Below are 22679 nucleotides of genomic sequence, written 5' to 3' on the forward strand. Positions count from 1 at the left end.
CTACAAAATATTGAGTGATGAAATTAAAAAATAGATATATAAATAGACTAGGTCCAGACCAATGTAAAAATTATCTTTGTATATGTTTGTGTGCTTTGACTTGTTTCCATTGTTATCTTGCCAACAGGTGCATATCCATACTTGATACTGATAATATCTAGCATCGTGAATCCATTTTCATTAAAAGAGTGCTGTCTTATGAGCCTGAGGTCTTTTGAACACAAAACATTTGAGATTAACTTGAGTATAAGTCATGTTCTTGTCCATAAACAGATAACAGATGGCTGTCGACCATGACCTGGTACTCCAACTTTTCAAGCCATGCTTTAACATTTCACAAATGGCAGATTTACTGACATTAAGGTTGATATTCTTGCAGTTCTTATCTAATCTAATCTTATTTTAATGGAAGCCTTTTCTATCTTCATAGCTTTTAAGGGCACATTTTATTCTATTTGCTTTTTTGGTGGCTCACAGCCCATTATTGTGGCTTTGTATGGTAAGTTGTGCAAAAATATTGCCATGCTCTTCAAACAGATCTCCTAGTAAGAAGAAACCTGTTAAAACTTTCCTGTAAATATACCACTGGGATCTTTACCAGTGTGTTCTCTAAAGAAAATTTCTTGCAAACTGTAACTAATCAACTAACAGTCAAATGTGTACTACAACTCTTTTACCATATTGGTCATATCTTAAACTAAAACTTTACTACCGCAAAGGCAAGGCTTCATTATTTAACACAGATAATATTTACAAAACAGAAACGGTCCAATTCGAATATGCAAATTAAAGAAACCACCTGACAAATGGGGCCCCTGGAGGCTATGTGGACTAATTTAGGCACTTGACTTTACAGATCACTACATCTCACCTCTGCATGAGTTTGAGTCTTGGGCTCAGACAGCATAAGTATATAAGAAAGCTTGGCAATAGCTTGCTGTGGATCAGTGTTTCTTCCTTGGGTTTTGCCATCATCTTCCTCCACCTAATATACTGGTCACCATGTAAAGATTATGATATGCTGAAAAATGGCATTAAACCCATAACAACCAATCAACCTGACAAGCTGAGCACAGGGAATAATTCTCAATGTGCAAAAACTTGTTCTTAAGAAAATAAAACCAAGCAACTTTTGGAAAACTATACAAAGTACCTAACAGGGTTTTATCTGCTGTTCCTTTTTGTTTTCCTATATATGTACCTCTTTTTAACTCTGCTGGTCATATACCAGAAGATTTAATGGGATGACCTGCTGTCCACTGTTTTACATCTGTTATCCCGAGTCTGACATCCATCAATCTGTCCATTAACACAAGTATTTATCGCTACTTCTCCAAAACTGCTTGGGGGATTGCCATGAAACTTTATACACAAATATATCCCAAGGTCTAGTTGTTTCTGCATGAAAATGTTGCTGCTCAGACATCCAATATGGCTACCACAGCAGCCATATTGAAAATCATGTTTTCACAACTCCTTCTGAATGGATGTTGATATCAGCATGAGATGACTTCTTATGATGTCTTGTTGGTCATAATGAAAATAGTTGTACTTGGACATCCAGTATGGCCACCATAGCAGCCATCTTGAAGATCTTGTTAATACTACTCCTAAATGGATTTTCATAACATGGGGTTTCACTAAAAGAAATTATGATTTTTAGGTGCTTTTAAATTAAAATGTTGTTGTTGATAGGTTATACATGGTGGCCTGTATATCTGGTGGAGGAAAACCCCCAGGAAGAAGTACCAACCCATATGAAGTTACTGGCAAGCTTTCTTACATAACCATGTTGGCTAGTCTGAGACTCAAACCCACATGGACAGAGGTAAGATGTCAAGGATCTGTAAAGGCAAGCAACTTAGACCACTCAGCCACCCAGGGTCTTAAAATAATAAACCAATTTGACATCCAATATGGCTGCCATCTTAAAAATTTTGTATTTGTTTCCCCTGAATAGAAAGTCATATTTACATGGGGTTTTCAACAGAAGAATTCTCATGATGTCCGATTTATTCCAAATGAAAATGATGCTGACCTGACATCCAACATAACCACAACAACAATCAATTTGAAAATCTTAGTACTGCTACTCCAAAGTAGAAAGTCATAATTAATTTGGGTTTTGACAGAAAGACTTCTTGTGCTATTGAGTTTGTTTTAAATAGAAATTGTGCCAATCTGATATTCACTATGGCTGATACAGGGGTCATCTTCAGAATTATATAACAAATGTCCTCCTACATGAGTCTTATCAGTATTTGAAGAATTAATAGAAACTTTAGGCTTTCACCCCCTCCACTTTCCAACATATCATACTGGACAGTATGGTGTTTATTATAATGAATTTATCATTTCAGTTTTCAGGATGTGAATATTCCAGGATACTTTTGTTTGAATCACATGATTTTGATTGTGCATTTTCTTGTAGCTTTACTTTAAAATTGATGTGCTATTCTGTGAGGAACACATAACTGGAGGGATGAAGTTTCATTAAATTTATGATTACAAAACTTGGCTGTTTGATTATAAGCAAACCTGAATAGATTCTCTTTCTCTCTCTCTCCAGTTCTATTCGTTTCAAGTTCAAAGAGACCATCAGTACATTTAGTGTTCAATACCACACTGTACATTACGATTTCATGGTATAGTAACTGTTTCTATTTTAGTTTTCCAAAATTTATTTTGTGCTTAACTGTGATCTGTTAACATATTTTGCTGCTGATGCAGGGAGAAGATTCTGACCAATCAGATGGAGACTCCAGGCCACCTGACCTACTTTGTCAACCTTGTGGACCTGCTGGCTACATGTGCTGAGGTAAAAGAACAACATACAAGCTTATAAAGGGTTCAATCTTGATAAATTGAAATATCCATCAGGATATTAATTCCGTATACAATGGTTAAGGCTTTACAGGTTAGAGAGATATTTCTGTGTATGTGCTCCTTTCTTTACATTGTTTTCTTGGACATGTATTGTCTACAATGGAAGGTATTCACATTATACTGTGCCTAAATGTCCCTACTTTAAGAAGCAGATGGTATGTGGGATTAACATTGACTATCGGTGTCAAGTTTCTGTTTGTGCACTTTGTCTCAACATACTGATGATGATGTTCATCCATCAGTGTCAGTGAGGACCATTCAATGTCTTCACATCAAGGGGGGTGGGTCCAGAGATGGCTGATCAGTCTGATACGGGCCCAGAAGAGTGTTGCAGTGGGGACATGGATGTACAAGTTGCTGACTGGGAGTTGCAGGACTGCTGTTCCTGGATTTGCGCAGATTACATTTCTCAGCTGCATCCACCAGTCTTTTCTGCTCAAATGCTGCCCCACTGACATTGTTTTGACTGTGCCAAGCAGATCAGTTAGCAGCGACACTCTCCCAGCTGTCAGGGTCAATGCCTAAGTTCTTCAGTGAGGCCTTGAGGGTGTCCTTGTGTCTCTTTTTTTTACCAGCGTGAGATCTCCAGCCTTGCTGTAGCTCTCCATAGAAGACAACATGGCCAGCCCATCAGAGTTGTGCCTTGCACAGCATGGTGTGGATGCTTGTCATGCTGGCCTGAGTGATCACCTCTGTGTTTGGTACCTTGTCCTGCCATCTGATTTTCATTAATATTCTCAGGGAGCTCACATGGAAGTGGTTCAGTTTTTTAACATGGCAGCTATACACAGTCCAGGTCTTGCAAGCAAAGAGTAGGGTGGGGAGAAGAACCATTGCGTAGACTTTGAGTTTGGTGGCAAGCTTGATACCTTTCATATCCCAAATATTTGAGCAGAGTCTGCCAAATGCTATGCTGACCTTGGCAATCCTGGTGTTGACCTCAGCGTCTATGTGGTCTGCTTGTGAGAGGGTGCTGCCGAGGTATGTGAACCTGTCTACATGTTTGAGCTTTTGACCATTGACAGTGATGGATGGTTCCAGGTAATCTTTTGCAGGAGGTGACTATGGAAAAAAGGTCCATGCTCTGTTGCATGCCTTCCTCCATGCTGGAGTTGAGGGCACAGGCATCTGTAAACAGGAGGTCGCAGATGTTCTCAACCTGGACTTTGGTTTTGGTTTGAAGCCTCCTCAGTTTGAACAACTTCCATCCAAATGGTATTGGAGACCTACTCCCACATCACTATCCTTGAAAGCATCCATCAACATTGCGGAGAACATGAGGCTGAAGAGAGTGGGGGCTAAGATGCATCCTTGTTTTACACCATTCATAACTGCAAAGGGTTCGGAATAGTTACCCTGATCCTGGGCTCTGGCAAGCAAGCCATCATGACAATGCCTCACCATTTCAATGAAGACTTCTGGACATCCAAAATTGGCCATGATCTTCCAAAGGCCTTCCCGGCTGACAGTGTTGAATGCCTTAGTCAGGTCCAAGAAGGTGTTGTATAGCTGGACATTTTGTTCAAAATACTTTTCTTGCATCTGCCTGGCAGCAAAGATTATATTGATGGTGCTTCTCTCCTTTCTGAAGCCACACTGACTTTCTGGCAGTAGGCCATGATCAAGGTGCTCTATGAGTCTGTCAGCAGTAGCCTGGTGAGGACCTTGCCAGCGATGCAGAGAAGAGAGATTCCTCTCTGGTTGTCACAGGATTTGCGATTGCCTGTGCATTTGTAAATGTGGATGATGGATGCATCTTTGAATTCCTGGGGTATGCATTTCTGCTTTCACATCCCACAGAACATTTCTGTAAGTCTTTCCACTAGCTTAGGCCTACCAGACTTGTAGATCTCAGCTGGGATGGAGTCTGCTCCTGGAGTTTTCCCACAAGTTAGGAACTCAATGGCTTTATGAATTTCCAGCACTGTTGGAGGGTCAGCTAATCTCTCGATCTCTATCTGGTGTAGATGGTTGATCACTTCATCGTTGATGGAAGAGGGTGTGTTGAGGACAACATCAATGTGTTTCACCCAGCAATTCAGTATCTTCTCCTTCTCAGTTATGAGAGTGCTGCCATTGGAGCTCACGAGTAGGCTATGCCTGATGTTACTGGGCCATAGACATCACGAAGAGCACTATAGAAATTCTTCATGTCATGTCTGTCGGCAAAGGACTGAATATCATCAGCCTTTCAGCTCAGCCATATGTCCTGCATCTCATGCAGTTCCTTCTGCACAGCTTGGCGGACTCTACTGAAGGCATCTTTCTTTGCAGCGGACTTGGGGTCAGTGTTGTATGCTCAATGGAGACGATGCTTCTTCTCTAGCAGGGACTGTATTTCTTCACAGTTCTCATCAAACCAGTCTTGGTGCTTTCATGCAGTGATGCCAAGGGTTTCAGATGTAGTGGAGTACACCAGATATTTGAAGGCCACCCAGCATTTCTCTGTATCATTGGTGTCAGTCTGTTGTTTCCAGCTGGCTTGTCAGAGCTTCAGACAGAGCTTGCTCAGTGTTGCAGATTTTCAGCATGGAGACATTGAGTTGCTTTGGGACTTTAATTCCCTCTGGACATCTGGGAGGTTGAATTCTACGATTCATCTCAGAAATCAGTAGCCTGTGGTCTGTCCAGCAGTCAGCACTACACATGGACTTGGTCACATGGACATCCTGCCTGTCATTCCTATGGACTAAGATATAGTCCATCAGATGCCAATGCTTAGACCGTGGGTGCGTCCAAGTTGTTTTGTTATGGTTAGGCAGATGGAAGACGGTGTTTGTGATCAGGAGATCATATGATGTACACATTCTCGAGAGCAGATGTCCATTGCTGTTGCATTTGCCAATGCCATGTCTACCAATAACTCCCTCCCATGAGATGTGGTCCGTTCCAACTCTGGTATTAAAATCACTAAGCTTGTCTGACTTTGGTACTGAAGTAATCAGAGCTTCCAGTTCCTGATAGAACTTGTCTTTGGCTTCCTCCGAGTTGGTCATGGTTGGTGCATAAGCACTAATGAGTGTGGCTTGCTTTTTTCCATGTAAGGGTAGCTTCAGCATTATTAGCAGGTCATTAATTCCCTTTGATAAGATGGAGAGCTTATTCACCAAACTCAACTTGACAGCGAAACCAATTCCAGATTCATGATGTTCATCGGTGTCACGTCCACTCCTATACTAATACCCCTGTTGATAGAAAACTTGCACCAGGAAATATGTTGAAATCAACAGTGCTACTCACCCCAGCTGGGTTGATGTGACCAGATTTACGTGAAAGGTAAGCTCTTTTTTATTGGTGCTCTAATGTCTGTATCTTTTCACTTATTGCCACAATGCTTGTACTGTAGGTGTGTAATTGGGATAAAGGTAAAAGATCAAAACTGTCACCTACTTTATAAGGCTTTTTAACATTGTATGCAAGAGTAACTGACTTGCAGTAGAGAGCATCAAGGGGCATCTTCTGAGTTTCAACTTCCTTCCTTAGAACTTGGTTCTTTTTATAAATGACAGATGAAATTTTCAAAATCAGGTATTATTGAGTACAAAATTACACCAAAGATTTTGTTTACATTTTGATTACCATTTTTTCAATATTCTGAAGCTGTATAAATATGGAAACAAAATGAGCTAGTCTTACTAAATCCAGTTTTGGGAAACATGGCAGAATGCTTTTCTTTTGGTATTATTTCAGACATATATTTTCTACTCACTGTGTCTATTATCTGTTTACAGGGTGAGAATAAATTCATTGAATCACTATGCCAGACAATTTTACCTTTGGGAGAAATAACCTGGATAATCAATCATCCTGGTATTGACAAAAACACCAAGAAACCTTTCATCAAGTTCTTGATGTGGGTCTACATGAAGCCAGTAGAAAATTTGATAGAGAGTGGGGCAGCTGACCTGCAACATGACAGGTAACAATTACCTCCTCCTAATCTTTATTTAACTTTCCTTTCTGTCTGCTAATGTATTAATCCATTTCAAAATTTAACAACTTTCTGCCTTGTTATCAATCTCTTTTTATCTATTTCTGTTTTTTTGAGCCAGCTGTGGTGAAAACTTGATGGTGATTACTATGATATCTTCCAGTATGTGCATGTCTATCCATCCATCCACACCCTTGATTAGCCTCAATGTTAAAGGGTCCATCCATCTACAGCCTTGATTAGCCTCAATGTCCATCCATCCATCCATCCATCCACAGCCTTGATTAGCCTCAATGCTAAAGTGTCCATCCATCCATCCATCCATCCACACCATTGATAAACCACAATGTTAAAGGTTCCTAAGTTCATCCATCCGTCCACACCCTTGATTAGCCTCAATGTTAAAGTGTCCATCCATCCATCCATCCACACCCTTGATTAGCCTCAATATTAAAATGTCCATCCATCTATCCACACCCTTGATTAGCCTCAATATTAAAATGTCCATCCATCCATCAACAGCCTTAATTAGCCTCAATGTTAGATTGTAAATCCATTCATCAACACCCTTGATTAGCCTCTTTGTTAAAGTGTCAGTCCCTCCATCCACACCTTTTGATTAGCCTCTCTGTTAAAATGTCCATCTATCCATCTATCCATCCATCCACACCTTTGATTAGCCTCAATGTTAAAATGTCCATCCATCAATCCATGCCCTTGATCAACCTCTGTGTTAAAGTATCCATCCATTCATCCATCCATCCTTCCATCCACACCCTTGATTAGCCTCAGTGTTAAGGTGTCCATCCATTCATCCATCCACACCATTGATTAAGATCAGTCGCAAAGTGTCCATCCATCCATCCGTATTCATCACCCTGAAAAACTGTTTTAAAAAAATATACAAATCTATAGAATTTTCACTTATCACTCTGAAGGGACATTTATTTTAGCCAGAAGTCAGTGGCTTGCATATATCTACAAATGTAAATATATATGTAGATACCATGAAATATCACTAACTGACCTGGCTCCCTGTAATCCAGCATCCTATGTACAGTGGCCTTTATTGGCTCAAATATGGCCTTTGTAATACTATTTAATGTCCATAAGCTGGTCACTTCTAAAATGAAGGCCAAATGTTTTGCTCTGGCATTGTCTGTTTTGGGACAATTTCACAATATTTGTGATCATTTTCTACTTTGAGGTGATGTTTTTAAACAGATGTGATGATTGCAGCAATTTTTGCATCTCATTCCTGTATTTAAGAAATCCAGGTTTTGTATTTCAGACAACTGTGGAAGTTCATAGGCTCTGTGGTGGAAGATATCAATCTGGTGACAGAGGTTGTGAAGAGGGCCCCTGCAAGGGTGACTGAGTTGCTGAAAATGCCACCTCATAAAGAGTATAGTACAGATTCTATATTAGATGTCCTTCAACAAATCTTAGCCTCCTGCTGTAAAACTGTTATGGGGATGGGTACCATGAAATTGACTTAATTTAGTTCTCTCATTAATTCCTAATTAGGGCCCCTATTGAGATGCATGACACCAGGTATTAGTGACTATTCTCAATCCATCTGTTTCAATGCCCATTCACATTGCATGTAACCATCATAACTTTGCAGCCCTTTTACATAATTGGATGTCCCCTGGCAGGTGAGTTGCTTATTATACAGACATAAAATAAATGAGATTTGCATTACATGGATTAGTCTTTCAATCTTCATTGCATGATTCTTTGTAGACTGATGTATTATGTCCAAATGGGCAAAATTGTTTTAAAAATATTATTCTCACTGATCTAATGTAATTTTTTTCACTAAAAAACAAAGAAAAAGTTTACTAAAATGTATGCCTAACTATATAAACATCAATGATGTGAAGTGGATAATGTCACAGGTAAACGTTTATGTGTCCAGTAAAAGGTAGATTTCTTTTGGCAAGAAACGGTTTTTTGTATTAGCCTTAAATATTAATGTATTTTTACATTTGAAGGCACTGTATATTTTCATACATGCCCTGAAGTACTTTCAGATATTTTTGCTGGTATTTTTAAAATCCCTTGTTATGTATTTTACTTGGGAAGTGTTCTTGTACTGAAACAAATTTTCATTGTTTTTTTTTCCATCCATATTTTATTAGTAACTTGCATGACACTGCTATATCAGTTACCATATGCACATATACAAACATCAAACATTATTCTGTGAGTGAAGAACTTGAATTTAGGACTTGTCTTTTATGTATAAGAAATAATGTCAGATTTAAATGAGCTTAGGAATTCCTCAGTATGTCTCTTTATTGCAGTGCCGTGACCGACGAGAATGATGAGAAGTCAGCACTACATATAAACTTGTTCTTTGTTGTGGAGGCCATCATGCCATTTTTAGAGGTGAGAGATAGGACTGTGTTATTGTATGAAAGAATCAGCTGGAAGAAAAAGAAATGTCCATTCATGAGAACTCAGGAGTGATTGGACTGATTTACTGGATGAAAGAATCAGCTAAAAAGAGAAATGTCCATTAACTAGTTAGGTGTTTAAAGTGAATTTGTGATAGATTGTACTTAGTTGATATATGAAAGACTCAGATTAAAAATAAATGTACATGAATTAGTCAGCTGTTTAAAATGACTCATGAACAAGCTCTTCAGCTGATTTCTTTTATTTTCAGATTTGACTTTTTTTTTGTCTTCAATTGAAAAATTCATTTGTTAAATTCCACAATATTCTTTCATTTAAAATATTTTACAATTGTTTTTAGACCATTTTGGGTAACTATCAAAAATTTGACATATTTTCTGTTTGATGGGATATATTTTAGATTGTAATGTATAAAAGTCAGGTTTGGACAGTAATAGACAGAGCTGTACATTGTAATATAGAGACTGTCAGGCATGGACAGTAATATATGAGCTGTACATAGTGATATAGGGACTGTCAGGCTTGGACAATAATATATTAGCTGTACATTGTAATATAGAGACTGTCAGGCATGGATAGTAATATATTAGCTGTACATTGTAATACAGAGACTGTCAGGCTTGGACAGTAATATATTAGCTGTACATTGTAATATAGAGACTGTCAGGCTTGGACAGTAATATATGAGCTGTTCATTGTAATATAGAGACTGTCAGGCTTGGACAGTAATACACAGAGCTGTTCATTGTAATATAGAGACTGTCAGTCTTGGACAGCAATATATGAGCTGTACATTGTAATGTAGAGATCGTCAGGCTTGGACAGTAATATATTAGCTGTACAGTAATATAGAGACTGTCAGGCTTGGACAGTAATATATGAGCTGTTCACTGTAATATAGAGACTGTCAGGCTTGGACAGTAACATCCAGAGCTGTTATTAAGTCACTGAACATAATTCAATTTATATTAATTTTGTATACACTGAATTTGGGTGGATGCACACATGCTGATGCTAATCTTTAGCAAGAAATTTTAGAATATGGTATGTTTGGTTGGTTGTTTTGCTTTGTAATGTCACGTCAACACATGAGAAGTTTTATCATGCAGAGGCTATAAGGACAAAGTGCTTGTCCAGGGACACAACATGGCATGGTATGGCAGGATTTGAACATGCACCTTTATGTTCAAGAGTCCATGACTCTAAACACTGTATTTTGCAGCCCCTGGAATGTGTTATGTAGTACATGTGATGTTTTCCTGTACTTTGCAGCCCCTAGATTGTGTTATGTATTACATGTGATGTTTTCCTGTACTTTGCAGCCCCTAGATTATGTTCTGTACTACACGTAATGTTTTTCTGTACTTTGCAGCCCCTAGATTTTGTTATGTAGTACATGTGATGTTTTACTGTACTTTGCAGCCCCTAGATTGTGTTATGTAGTACATGTGATGTTTTCCTGTACTTTGCAGTCCCTAGATTGTGATATATAGTACATGTGATGTTTTCCTGTACTTTTACATCCCTAGATTGTGTTATGTACTACATGTGATGTTTTCCTGTACTTTGCAGGTCTTCTATACCTCATTCTATGCTGCTGACAAGGATTTATATCCAGATGAAGTCTTCCACACTGAAAGTGCTGCTAACGCCCTGACTGTAAGTTCATTTTAGTCCAAATACCACAAACATCAGCATAAAGGAGGATTCAGGAAATATTATCTGTTGTTGGAAATACGTTAGTAATAGGGACAAGCTCTGTGCATTTATGAATTAAAACTGGAATAAAAGTATTCTAGCTTTAGTAATAAGAATGATAAAGGCATTTTGTATTTGAGTATCAGTCATCCAGCTTTTCAGATCAAATTAACTCAATAATGCATCATTATGTGATGTCATGTACACTCATTGAAGTTAATGGTTAAGTAGTTTTAATAACTTACTTTTGGAAAACAATTTGAATTTATACTTTATTTTTTTCATCAATGATGAATTTATGCATTTAGGTTGCAAACACTCTTTACATCAAATGAAATTTTAAAAAATTCCTTTACCAGGAAGTGTACTTTAACTTCTCAATCTAGAAACTTAAAATCGAGGTAACAGCTACAGTTTTTGTCAGAAGCTGATTAAAGTAGATCAAACTGTACATGAAAAAGTATATATTTTAACATTTGATGACATAAATTCTGTTAATTTTATTTAATTTTCTGGAAAATTTCAGCATGTTAAAACATTTGCATTAAAATTTATTATTTAAAAGTTAAATTACAGTCTGTTAAATAGCAGTAGCGAAAGGCATACAACCGCAGAATATCAAAGGATTTAATACATTAGGTTTAATGTATTAATACATTTACTTATTTTCTCTTTTATTTTATTTATTATATTAAAAGTCTAGATATTTTGAAGGGAGCATGTGACCTAACATAATGATACATTGCCAGTAATATCTGAGCCTTGTAGACTAAAATTTAAAAAAAACACCAACAACTTTGTTAGGAATTGGAATTTTTTAATTCTCTTTGCAGCTCCGTAAATCATTGATCAGAGTCAAACTATTATATATGTAAACAATAAAGTTTTACAAATAGCAAGATGAAAGAAAAAAAATTAATTCAGTTTGCAAGAAGAGAAAGGAGGGACATAGGTAATAAAAAAAGCCTGTAGGATTAACCAAACATTATTGTTCAGAGAATGCCATGCTGAGTTTGAATTTTGCATGCACAGTACTAAATTAACAGCCAGCAAAACACAAAACTGTAAGCTCAGTATCATCTTTTGATGACAGAGACAAAATAATTGTGAGAAAAAAAGTTAAAATCATGCAATAAAGTTTTCAACCAAAATTGTTACGACAAAGCTGGGGGATTGGAAGTGTCCTATAACAATAAGTAGACCTTTAATGAGATAAGATAAGAATTCTTTATTTCAGACTACAAAGTCCATACCTCTAAAATAAAATATAGATATAAATTAAAATATTGTAAACATAAAAGAACATATATATCATACTTACAATTATACAGATACATATAATAGTATGGTAGGGTAGTAGTATGTCACAGTGCTGATTAAGCTTTTAAACTTTATATTTGTGAAACTATATTAATTGTGTGACTCTTAGAATAACTATAAATATTACATAATATAGTGACATAAATAAGGGTTTTGTTCAATTTGAAATACTTCGTGCTGGTCTGCACAGTTGCTCTAAGGGCAGACTGGCACATTTTACAGTAGTGTATCAAAATTAATTATTGTTAAATTGGGATATATTAATTTGTAAATGGGCTGCAATGAAGATACCCAGGTCAATTCCAGTTTATCCCCACCCACCCCAAAAGCAAGTAACCTTGGTGCTTTGGCTGATTAAAACTATATTCTCTGTGTTTAGATGTCAGTCACAGCTAATACAACTTGATGCTTGGTTGTCTGAAGCAAAGACTAATAGCATTTTACATCTCTTCAAACCTAGGCTTCAATTTTGTTGCTACTCCTCCAGTATAATTATTATTTCATATTATAAAACATTTGTATCATTGTGGATCATTTGACACCCTTTAGAAATTGAGACAGGTAGATAGCAAGATATTTAATGAGAGACTGCTCATTTTGCAGTATTGCAGCAGAGGACAAAGTGCGTTTTCTGTCATCATGTCCATTATATCAGTTATCAGATACACCTTGTCTATCAGCTATCATCCTGTCAAGTATATCACTTATCAGATACACCTTATCTATCAGCTATCATCCTGTCCAGAATATCATATTTATCTGATATACCTTATCAATCAGCTATCATCCTGTCCAGTATATCACATTTATCTGATATACCTTCATCTATCAGCTATCATCCTGTCAGGTATATCACATTTATCTGAATTACCTTATCTATCAGCTATCATCCTGTCAAGTATATCACATTTATCTGAATTACCTTATCTATCAGCTATCATCCTGTCCAGCATATCTCATTTATCTGATATACCTTGTCTATCCGCTATCATCCTGTCCATATATCATATTTATCTGAAATACCTTGTCTATCAGCTATCATCCTGTCCAGTATATCATATTTATCTGATATACCTTATCTATCAGCTATCATCCTGTCCAGTATATCATATTTATCTGATATACCTTGTCTATCAGCTATCATCCTGTCAAGTATATCATAGTTATCTGATATACCTTATCTATCAGCTATCATCCTGTCCAGTATATCATATTTATCTGATATACCTTGTCTATCAGCTATCATCCTGTCCAGTATATCATATTTATCTGATACACCTTGTCTGTCAGCTATCATCCTGTCAAGTATATCATATTTATCTGATATACCTTATCTATCAGCTATCATCCTGTCAAGTATATCATAGTTATCTGATATACCTTATCTATCAGCTATCATCCTGTCCAGTATATCATATTTATCTGATATACCTTGTCTATCAGCTATCATCCTGTCCAGAATATCATATTTATCTGATATACCTTATCTATCAGCTATCATCCTGTCAAGTATATCATAGTTATCTGATATACCTTATCTATCAGCTATCATCCTGTCCAGTATATCATATTTATCTGATATACCTTGTCTATCAGCTATCATCCTGTCCGTATATCATATTTATCTGATATACCTTGTCTATCAGCTATCATCCTGTCCAGTATATCATATTTATCTGATATACCTTGTCTATCAGCTATCATCCTGTCCAGTATATCATAGTTATCTGATATACCTTGTCTATCAGCTATCATCCTGTCCAGTATATCACATTTATCTGATATACCATATCTATCAACTATCATCCTGTCCGTATATCATATTTATCTGATATACCTTGTCTATCAGCTTTCATCCTGTCAAGTATATCACATTTATCTGATATACCTTATCTATCAGCTATCATCCTGTCTGTATATCATAGTTATCTGATACACCTTGTCTATCAGCTATCAGCCTGTCCAGTATATCACATTTATCTGATACACCTTGTCTATCAGCTATCATCCTGTCCAGTATATCATATTTATCTGATACACCTTATCTATCAGCTATCATCCTGTCCAATATATCATAGTTATCAGATGCACCTTATCTATCAGCTATAATCCTGTCAGGTATATCACTTATCAGATGCACCTTATCTATCAGCTATCATCCTTTCTATTATATCTGTTATCAGATGCACCTTATCTATTTGATGTTATCCTGTTCAGTATCAGTTATTAGATGCACCTTATCTATCAGTTTATCATCCTGTCTAGTATATCAGTTATCAGATGCACCTTACCTATCTACTGTTATCTTGTCCATTATATCATAGTTATCTGATGCACATTATCTATCAGTTAGGACTTCCAGGATTAACATAAATTCCATTATGAAGAAATTTTAGATCTACCACAGGACTGTGTAAGTATAATTGCAAGATAAATAATTGACTGCCTTGAAATCAGAAAAGTTAACTCTTTAACCCCTGGCACCATGTTTATGTGGCAGGAGGTAGAAGCCAACTGCTGAGCTCTGTAACGTAAATGGCATGTATGATACACTAAAGTGGGTGGTATTATAGAAAGGTAGACATATGTAGCTCTACAATGATACCAAATAATCTGGAAGTTCTAGTTGCACTACAAAATACAGAGGAAGAAACCCAATTTTTTGGACCCAATTTTTTTCACCGATTTTGTGTCCGGATTTCAGACTTTTTGGTCTCAGATCTAAGGCAGACCAGTATGAACTGCACACAGACAGATGAACCTGTGTAAAAAGTAGGATAAGATGGGCATTTAGAGTAAAGAGTGGTTTTGAAACGAAAATAATGGGTCCATCAAGCAAATAAAAAACTCCCAACTTTTACCCTTCTGCTCATGCACGAGTGAAATAGCCTATGAAAAACGATGTTTCTAACCCAACTAGGTCTTAGGTTAATGGAAAATCACTTGGAAGTTGATGTATTAGGATGTATTCAGAAATTGCCCACAAAATGTGTTTCCTACCAGCATTTCAGGCCAAAATGAGAAAAATCTCCAGGGGTTAATGATTTAATGGGTGCATTTTTATGATGTCACCAAATTTGAATATTCCTTGCGTTTTTAATCACTTGTGCTTCAACATTGCACATAAATTCCAAATTTATCCATTCCTTGATGATTTGCATGAAAGTTCCAAAACCCTTGTTAACTCATTGACCCCTGGTGCCAAGTTTACTGCTGAGCTCTGTAGCGCCAAGGTCATGTTTGATACACTAAAGTGGGTGGTATTATAGTAAGGCAGACAAATGTAGCTCTACAATGATACCAAATAATCTGGAAGTTCTAGTTGCACTACAAAATACAGAGGGGATAAACCTAACTTTTTGGACCTGATTTTTTTCCACCCAAAATTTGCCCATGGTCAAAATCTAATTTTGTGTCCGGATTTTAGACTTTTTGGTCTCAGATCTAAGGCAGACCAGTCTGAAATGGACACAGATAGATGAACCTTAGCAAAAAGTAGGATAAGATGGGCGTTTGGAATTGGAATAAAGAGTGGTCTAGATACGAAAATGATGGGTCCGTTAAGCAAAAACATGTTTAAAAAGTCCAACTTTTACCCTTCTAATAATAATAATAATAATAATAATAATCATCATCATATTTAAAGAGGGTAACACAATTAGCTAAGATAGCTAAGAACTAATCTACCTTGAGACCCTCAGACAAAGGAATTTATTTATTTTAGCTGCACCTCTGAAGCCACTCGATATATTGGGTTTGGAAGAAGGAAATAGAGTGGGCATTTCTAATCTCAACTGGAATACTATTCCAGAGCAGAGTTCCCAAGTGTTGGAAACATTTTTTAAATTAATCCTTATTTGGTTGGGGAATTTTATACTGTTTGGTAGACATGGATCGCAGGCGGGGAGTATTACCAGGTAGCCTATACTGGAATAGTGATTGTAAATATTCAGGAGCGCTATTATGGGATATCATGTGCATTAATTTGGCTTTTCTCAAACAGATTCGGTCTTTAATAGGTAATATTTTTAACTTACCAGCTACATTTTCCTTGCTTTCTTTCTGGATTGATATTAGCCCTAATGCTCTTTTTTGAAGATGTGCCAGCTTTGCTCTGTTTTTATCATTTGAATTACCCTATACTGTATTACAGTAATCTAAATAGGATTGTATGTAACTGTTATAAAATAGTTTTCTATGCTTTCTGTGAGAAAATGTCTTATCCTACTGAGAAGCTATAAACTTGATTTTACTCTTTTACTGATATGTTTGATATGTTCAGTCCATGATAGGTTATTATCTACCAGAACACCAAATATCTTTCGTGACAGACCATTTGCACATTTTTATCCTTCCATGTCAGACATAGTTCATCACTATCAAGATTTGTTCTTTTTTGCCATGTTTGAGATAAGTAATATTTTAGTTTTACCAGTATTTACCACCATGCAATTGCATGTGCACCAGTTGTCCAGTTTGTTTAGGGCATTCTGTAAAGAAATTATCGAGTTCTTGCTTGGTGTTTTGGATGTCTGACAATGTTATGTCATCTGCATAGAGATCTGTAGATGATATTGGGTCTCTTAGTAAAAGTGGTAGGTCATTAATAAATAAATAAATAGCAATGGACCCAGAATTGAGCCTTGTTGTACTCCATATCTAATTGTTCCAGGTTCAGACAGAACATTATTTATGTAAACATGTTGTGTTCTCTCACTTAAGTATGAAGTAAACCAGCTAATTGTTCTTTCATTACACTGGTAGATTTTCAGTTTCTTCAAAAGGATTTCATTATCCACCATGTCAAAAGCTTTCCTGAAATCTACAAATACAGATCCTATTATTCTACCTTGGTCATGTGCTTGAAGCAATTTATCAGTATGGGAGATCAAGGCAGTCTCACCGGAATGTTTCTGTCTAAAGCCTGATTGATTAGGGTGTAAGAGCAAGTGTTTGGTTAAATATGACATGAATGAGTCATGGACATGTTTTTCAATCAATTTTGACAAGTTTGGTAGTATTGAGATTGGTCGTTAATTAGCAGCATCCTTAGAACCAGATTTATGAATAGGAGTTACTTTTGCAGTGTTCCCTATTTTGGGGACAGATGAGGTTGCAATACTTAAACTGATTATGAATATTATGCTATCTACAATAGCAGAGGCAGAAGATTTAATGAGTTGTGGGCCAATCTGTTTAAGTACTGCATCTATCTTGGTATCAAGTTCACTGAGACATTTTTTAACAAAGTTTTTTTATACTGGTGGGATAGAAAAACATACCTCCTTAGAGATTTTACTGCTTCAGAATTTTTTCAGTTCATTAAAGTGTTTTTCTATCACTGGTTCTTTTTACTTTGTGGTAATGTTGGTGAATAAATCATTGAAAACATTTGCAGTTTCAGTGTCATCAGTGACTATAGTGTCATTTACCAGAAGTGAGTGAATTTTATTTGTCTGATCTTTGTGTGCTCCTCCAGTGAGTTCTTGTAAGACTTTCCAAATAGAGTTTGTGTTGCTCTTTTTGTTTTCAAGCAGCAATTGATAATAAGTTTTTTAGCTTTTTTAATCATACTTGTTATTTTATTTCTCCATTCTTTATATTGTGCATGGTTTCCCATAGTCTTGAATTGGTCACATGTTTTCATAGCACCTAGGATTTCAGTAATAAGCCAATTAGGTTGAATTTCAGTCTTTACTCGATGTACTTTCAGTGGTGCATGCTTAGAGACTACATCCATAAATAAGTCAGTCCACACCCTCAGAGCTTCATCTATATCATCAAATTTTGGTTCATATTCCATGGAACTTTATATAGGTCATTGAGAAATTGATTTTCATTAAAATTTATGAACGATCTGTAAGTGATCGTTTTGTGTGTATTTTTCTTATTTTTCTTGCATTTAACCATTCTTGTCAAAAAAGTAGGATAGTGGTCACTAAGACCAACAATCGGTACAAAACACATTGTCTGGTAAGTTGGTATAAATGTGATCGATAAAGGTGCTTGATTTTTCTGTTATCCTTGTGAGCTCATTTACCAGCTGGTCTAGGCCTAATGATTCAATAAATTCCATCCAGTTTTTCCTTATTTGAATACTGAGAAGGTCCTTATTTATATCGCCGAGTACATATGTTTCTTTCACCTGTGCAAGAACATTTTCCATTTGTTTCAAAAAGTTATCATTCCAAATTGCTTCGGAGGAAGGTGGCCTATAAATGAAACCAACTAGGAATGATTTTGCATTATTTTGAAAAATTTCCACCCAGATAATCTCAATTTCATGTGACTCCAAGTCAAGTTGCCTTTCTGCATTTACATTTTCCCAAATGTATACAACAAGCCCTCCCCCTGCTGTCTCTCTCTCCCTGTATAATGATTTATTGTAGTCTTGACAGTGAAATAGATTATCCTTGTGGTTAGCATTTAATTTGGGTTCAGTCTGTCCTAAAATATGTATATTATTTTCCTTGGAAGACAACATTAACTTAATCTGGTCTATTTTTCCCACTATTTTTCCCACTATACCTTGTACATTTAAGTGACCTTTGTTAAAATCTTTTGTATTTAGTTTCATATCAATTATATGTATGTCATCATGCAATGGGATACTCTATGAGATTGTCTCCATACTACTTTTATCATTCTAACATCCTATTTCTACATTTAAATGTTCATATATATTAGCGTCTTCAAAGTCACATATAGACCCTAAAAATCCGCTAACTTTCGCATTTATAATAGCGTCCGCTGAATAATTAGAGACAAGGTACAATTAGATTTGTTTTAAATGAAGCATTGACATTCTCTTCTTTGCCAGCTTCCTAATATGTATAATACATTGATTGACAAAGTCTTTGTTTGTGTCCATGTTTATGGAATCTGAAGTACTCAATATGTTTGCCATGATGGCATACCTGTGTCATGTTCCCAGTTTCTCCACAGTAGAGACAGTACTCTTCATTATAGTGCCTGAAAATGAGGCATGCATGTTAATATTAATCAGTAGTTGAGAGGTCCCACATCATGGTGAAGAGGCGCCTACAGTCAAGTATAAACATCGGCAAAATTAGAAGCTTTCCCAGAGGGGACATAGGAAGTGACCATGATCTGGTGATCATGATGTTCAGGCTACATCTAAAGAAGGTCAAGAAAGAGAGCCACACAAGAACAAAATTTGATCTTGAGAAATTGAAGGATCTTGAAATAGCAAAAGCCTTCCAGGCAATGATTGGTGGGAAATTTGCACCGATCACTATCCTAGATGCTGAAAATACTGACATGGACTCATTGATCACCAGCTTCAATACAGTAATGACCAAAACAGCCAGTGGTATCCTTGGTAGACATCGCCCAATCAAGAAACCCCGGGTCATAGCTGAGGGCATGCAGCCTTTTGGGCGACCATGAGACTGGACATCATCAATGCCAACCTCATCACAGTAATAGAGCACCTCTATGACAAGGTCACCAGTGCAGTATACTTCAATGGCAGCATAGGGGACTGGTTCAGAATGACAGTTGGAGTCAGACAAGGCTGTCTTCTCTAGTCCACACTATTCAACATCTTTCTATAGAGAATCATGGCAGACGCGCTTGATAAGCATACCGGGACAGTCAGCATCGGAGGCAGAACAATCACCAACTTACGTTTTGCTGATGACATTGATGGACTAGCAGGAAATAAGCAAGAATTAGCTAGCTTAGTAGAGAGCCGTGACAAAACCTGGATGGAAATTAGTGCAGAGAAGACCAAAATGATGACCAACTTCATCAAGGGCATCAGCACTGACATCAGGGTCCAACGTACAAAGCTAGAAAAACAGTCCACAGCTTCAAGTATTTGGGGCAACTGTAATAGATGAAGGATTGAAGCCTGAAATACTCTCCAGGATTGCACTGACAACAGCAGCACTGACAAAACTGAAGCCCATCTGGAAGGACAAGAACATCACACTCAGTTCAAAGGTCAGACTGATGCACTCACTGCGGATCTCCATATTTCTCTATGCCTGCGATTCATGGACCATAACAGCAGATGAGATGTTTCCGAAAGATCCTCGGCGTCACATACAAAGACCATATCACCAATGAAGAAATATGGCAGAGGATAAGACAAGCCATTGGGCCTCACCTCCTGATCATAGTGAAAAAATGGAAACTGCAGTGGTATAGGTATGTCTCACGATCATCAGGACTTGTCAAGACAATCCTACAAGGCACTGTACAAAGAAGAAGAAAGAGAGGCAGGCAAAGAAAGAGGTGGGAAGATAACATTCAAGAGTGGACAGGTTTGATACTGAGTGACTCACTGAGAAAGACAGAAAATCAAAAGGAATGGAGGAAGCTGGTTGTTAGGTCTTGTGCAGTGCCCCAACGGTGTTCCAGACTACGGGACTGATGATGATGATGATGATGATGAGTTGAGAGGTTCTTTTTCTGTTTAAATGAATTTTGTCTCTATGATAGAGACTTAGGTTAACATCCTGGTTCTGAACAAGGATGTGTATTGTGGAATGTACTGTAGGTTGAAGTCTTCACATAGGTCAATTATCAGATCATTGATTTCTTTCACCTTGGTGTCCACATGAATAAGTAATTCCGATATCATTATTTTACATGTATTTGGGCTGCAATACCTAGCAGCATACAGTAAACTTTAAAAATCTGTTCTGATTTGATTTAGTGACCTTCCCTCACTGGTATCATTTCCACCTACTAAAATAATAATTTGGTTGTATTTGTTAGGTCAGTATTCATTATTCTGTCCATGATGTTGTTGATATTTGCACCCCTTAGAGTCTCTACATCTGTTTTAAAAAGTCTCCTTGGTATTCTGCTTTTCAATATTGAGGAGCCAATTATTAGAGTCCTATCTTTTCTAGCTTGTGATTTCATTTGTTGTACTATGGATTGTATTTCAGACACATCTCTTGGAGGAAGGGGTGCTGAAATTGGTGTTTCAGTTGTGTGAACTATTCGAGCTGATGTTGACACATTTGTCTGAGTACTGGGAAATGCAGTTGTTGGTGCAGGCAACAGACTTGTCTGAGCTGAGGACCATTGTGTGTACACTTATTGCTGTTGCAGGTGTGACACATGACTGAGAGGGGGTACTGTTGTTTGCAGTGCAGGATTACTTTGGGTATAAGTTGTCACTTGCATGGTCATTGTACATTTTCTTTTGGCTGATGTTGGGATTGTCTGTGTCTGAGCATCTGACATTGTTTCTATTTGGGAATCTGTCTGAATTGCTGTTTCACATAAGGTTACTTGCTCATTAACTCTTCCCTGTGCTGACTTAATAGCATGTAACTGTAGTTTTAATTCTTCAGTTTGGGCCTCCAAGTTCCTAATTGTTTTTTGATGTATACACATGGAGAAATCATTAAGGTTTAAGCCATCACTGCTGTGGTCATGATTTTAATACTCTGGAAGGGTGTTAATTTTATTGCCTGAGTCATTTAAGTCAATGACTTTAGGAGCTGTTTCATGTTTGGTACTACATCTAGTTGTAAGCATATAACTGCCTTTAGCATGGGTATTCTCCCTGTCTACATACAGATAATATGATCTAACCATGCATCCCATTCATTATAAATGCATACAAAAGCTGACAATAAATTTGGGAAGGAGGTTAAATTACAGTCGTTGTAAATGTAGACAAAAGCTGAGAATCAACTGGAGATAAGGGGAATCTAGTATAAATCTATACAGTGAAACTAACATAAATGTTTTTTTGATGATGTCAAATATCCCTTACACTTTTAAATTACATTACTAGGATTAGGAATTGTCAATTTCATAATTATATATTTGATTATATTTTATTAACATCTTACTCAACTGCATATCATGTATTTTTCTTGTGTTCAGGCCCTTTGTGATGTCATTGGACCCGTCTTGTCTGATCCAAAGCACATGAAGTCCATGGTTACGTCTTTGACAGCTTTAGTGTCTACATCAAATGCACCCAGAGCGGTAGGTACCATACATTTATATTTACCTGCTGATTACATTCTTCCTCAGTATGTCTGACACTATAGATAAAAGTACATCAAAATCATATAAAATGTTTCTTTGTTTTTCTTTCCATAAAGTTCACAACTATAAGAAACATATCCCATTAGGAATGATGTATATGCGACTTACATGTTTAAATTCTAGCCTGCCAACATTTCTGTGCTTTCATCCTAAGGAATATTTTTATGGGAAACAAATGTTACAGAAATAAATAAAGTAATTTAATATCTAGTACAGGATCTAGTGATTCGAAAATCCTTTAAATGTCACTTTATATTTTCAAATATAACCCGTCATCTGATTTTGTTGTATCATCATGACTAGAATCAGTTGTCATCAACAGAGAAATTATATCGTCTTGTGCAATCTTCATAGAACAAAGGAGTACTTGGAAGAA

The 22679-nt window shown here is 36.7% G+C and overlaps 1 protein-coding gene across 1 annotated transcript in view; it reads left to right on the plus strand.

Annotated features, from left to right (window-relative positions):
* The window catches only part of LOC149779970 (inositol 1,4,5-trisphosphate-gated calcium channel ITPR2-like), a 290413-nt gene that overhangs the window by 163695 nt on the left and 104039 nt on the right, over nucleotides 1-22679 (plus strand). Inside the window, exons 38-43 of the mRNA XM_089936693.1 lie at nucleotides 2731-2818; nucleotides 6618-6805; nucleotides 8109-8222; nucleotides 9127-9211; nucleotides 10814-10900; nucleotides 22136-22240. Coding sequence (XP_089792819.1) covers nucleotides 2731-2818; nucleotides 6618-6805; nucleotides 8109-8222; nucleotides 9127-9211; nucleotides 10814-10900; nucleotides 22136-22240 — 667 coding nt within the window. The remainder of the gene's footprint in view (nucleotides 1-2730; nucleotides 2819-6617; nucleotides 6806-8108; nucleotides 8223-9126; nucleotides 9212-10813; nucleotides 10901-22135; nucleotides 22241-22679) is intronic.

Source organism: Sinohyriopsis cumingii, chromosome 16, assembly GCF_028554795.1.
Source record: "Sinohyriopsis cumingii isolate HCF-2022 chromosome 16, ASM2855479v2, whole genome shotgun sequence".
Classification (NCBI taxonomy): Eukaryota; Metazoa; Mollusca; class Bivalvia; order Unionida; family Unionidae; genus Sinohyriopsis; species Sinohyriopsis cumingii.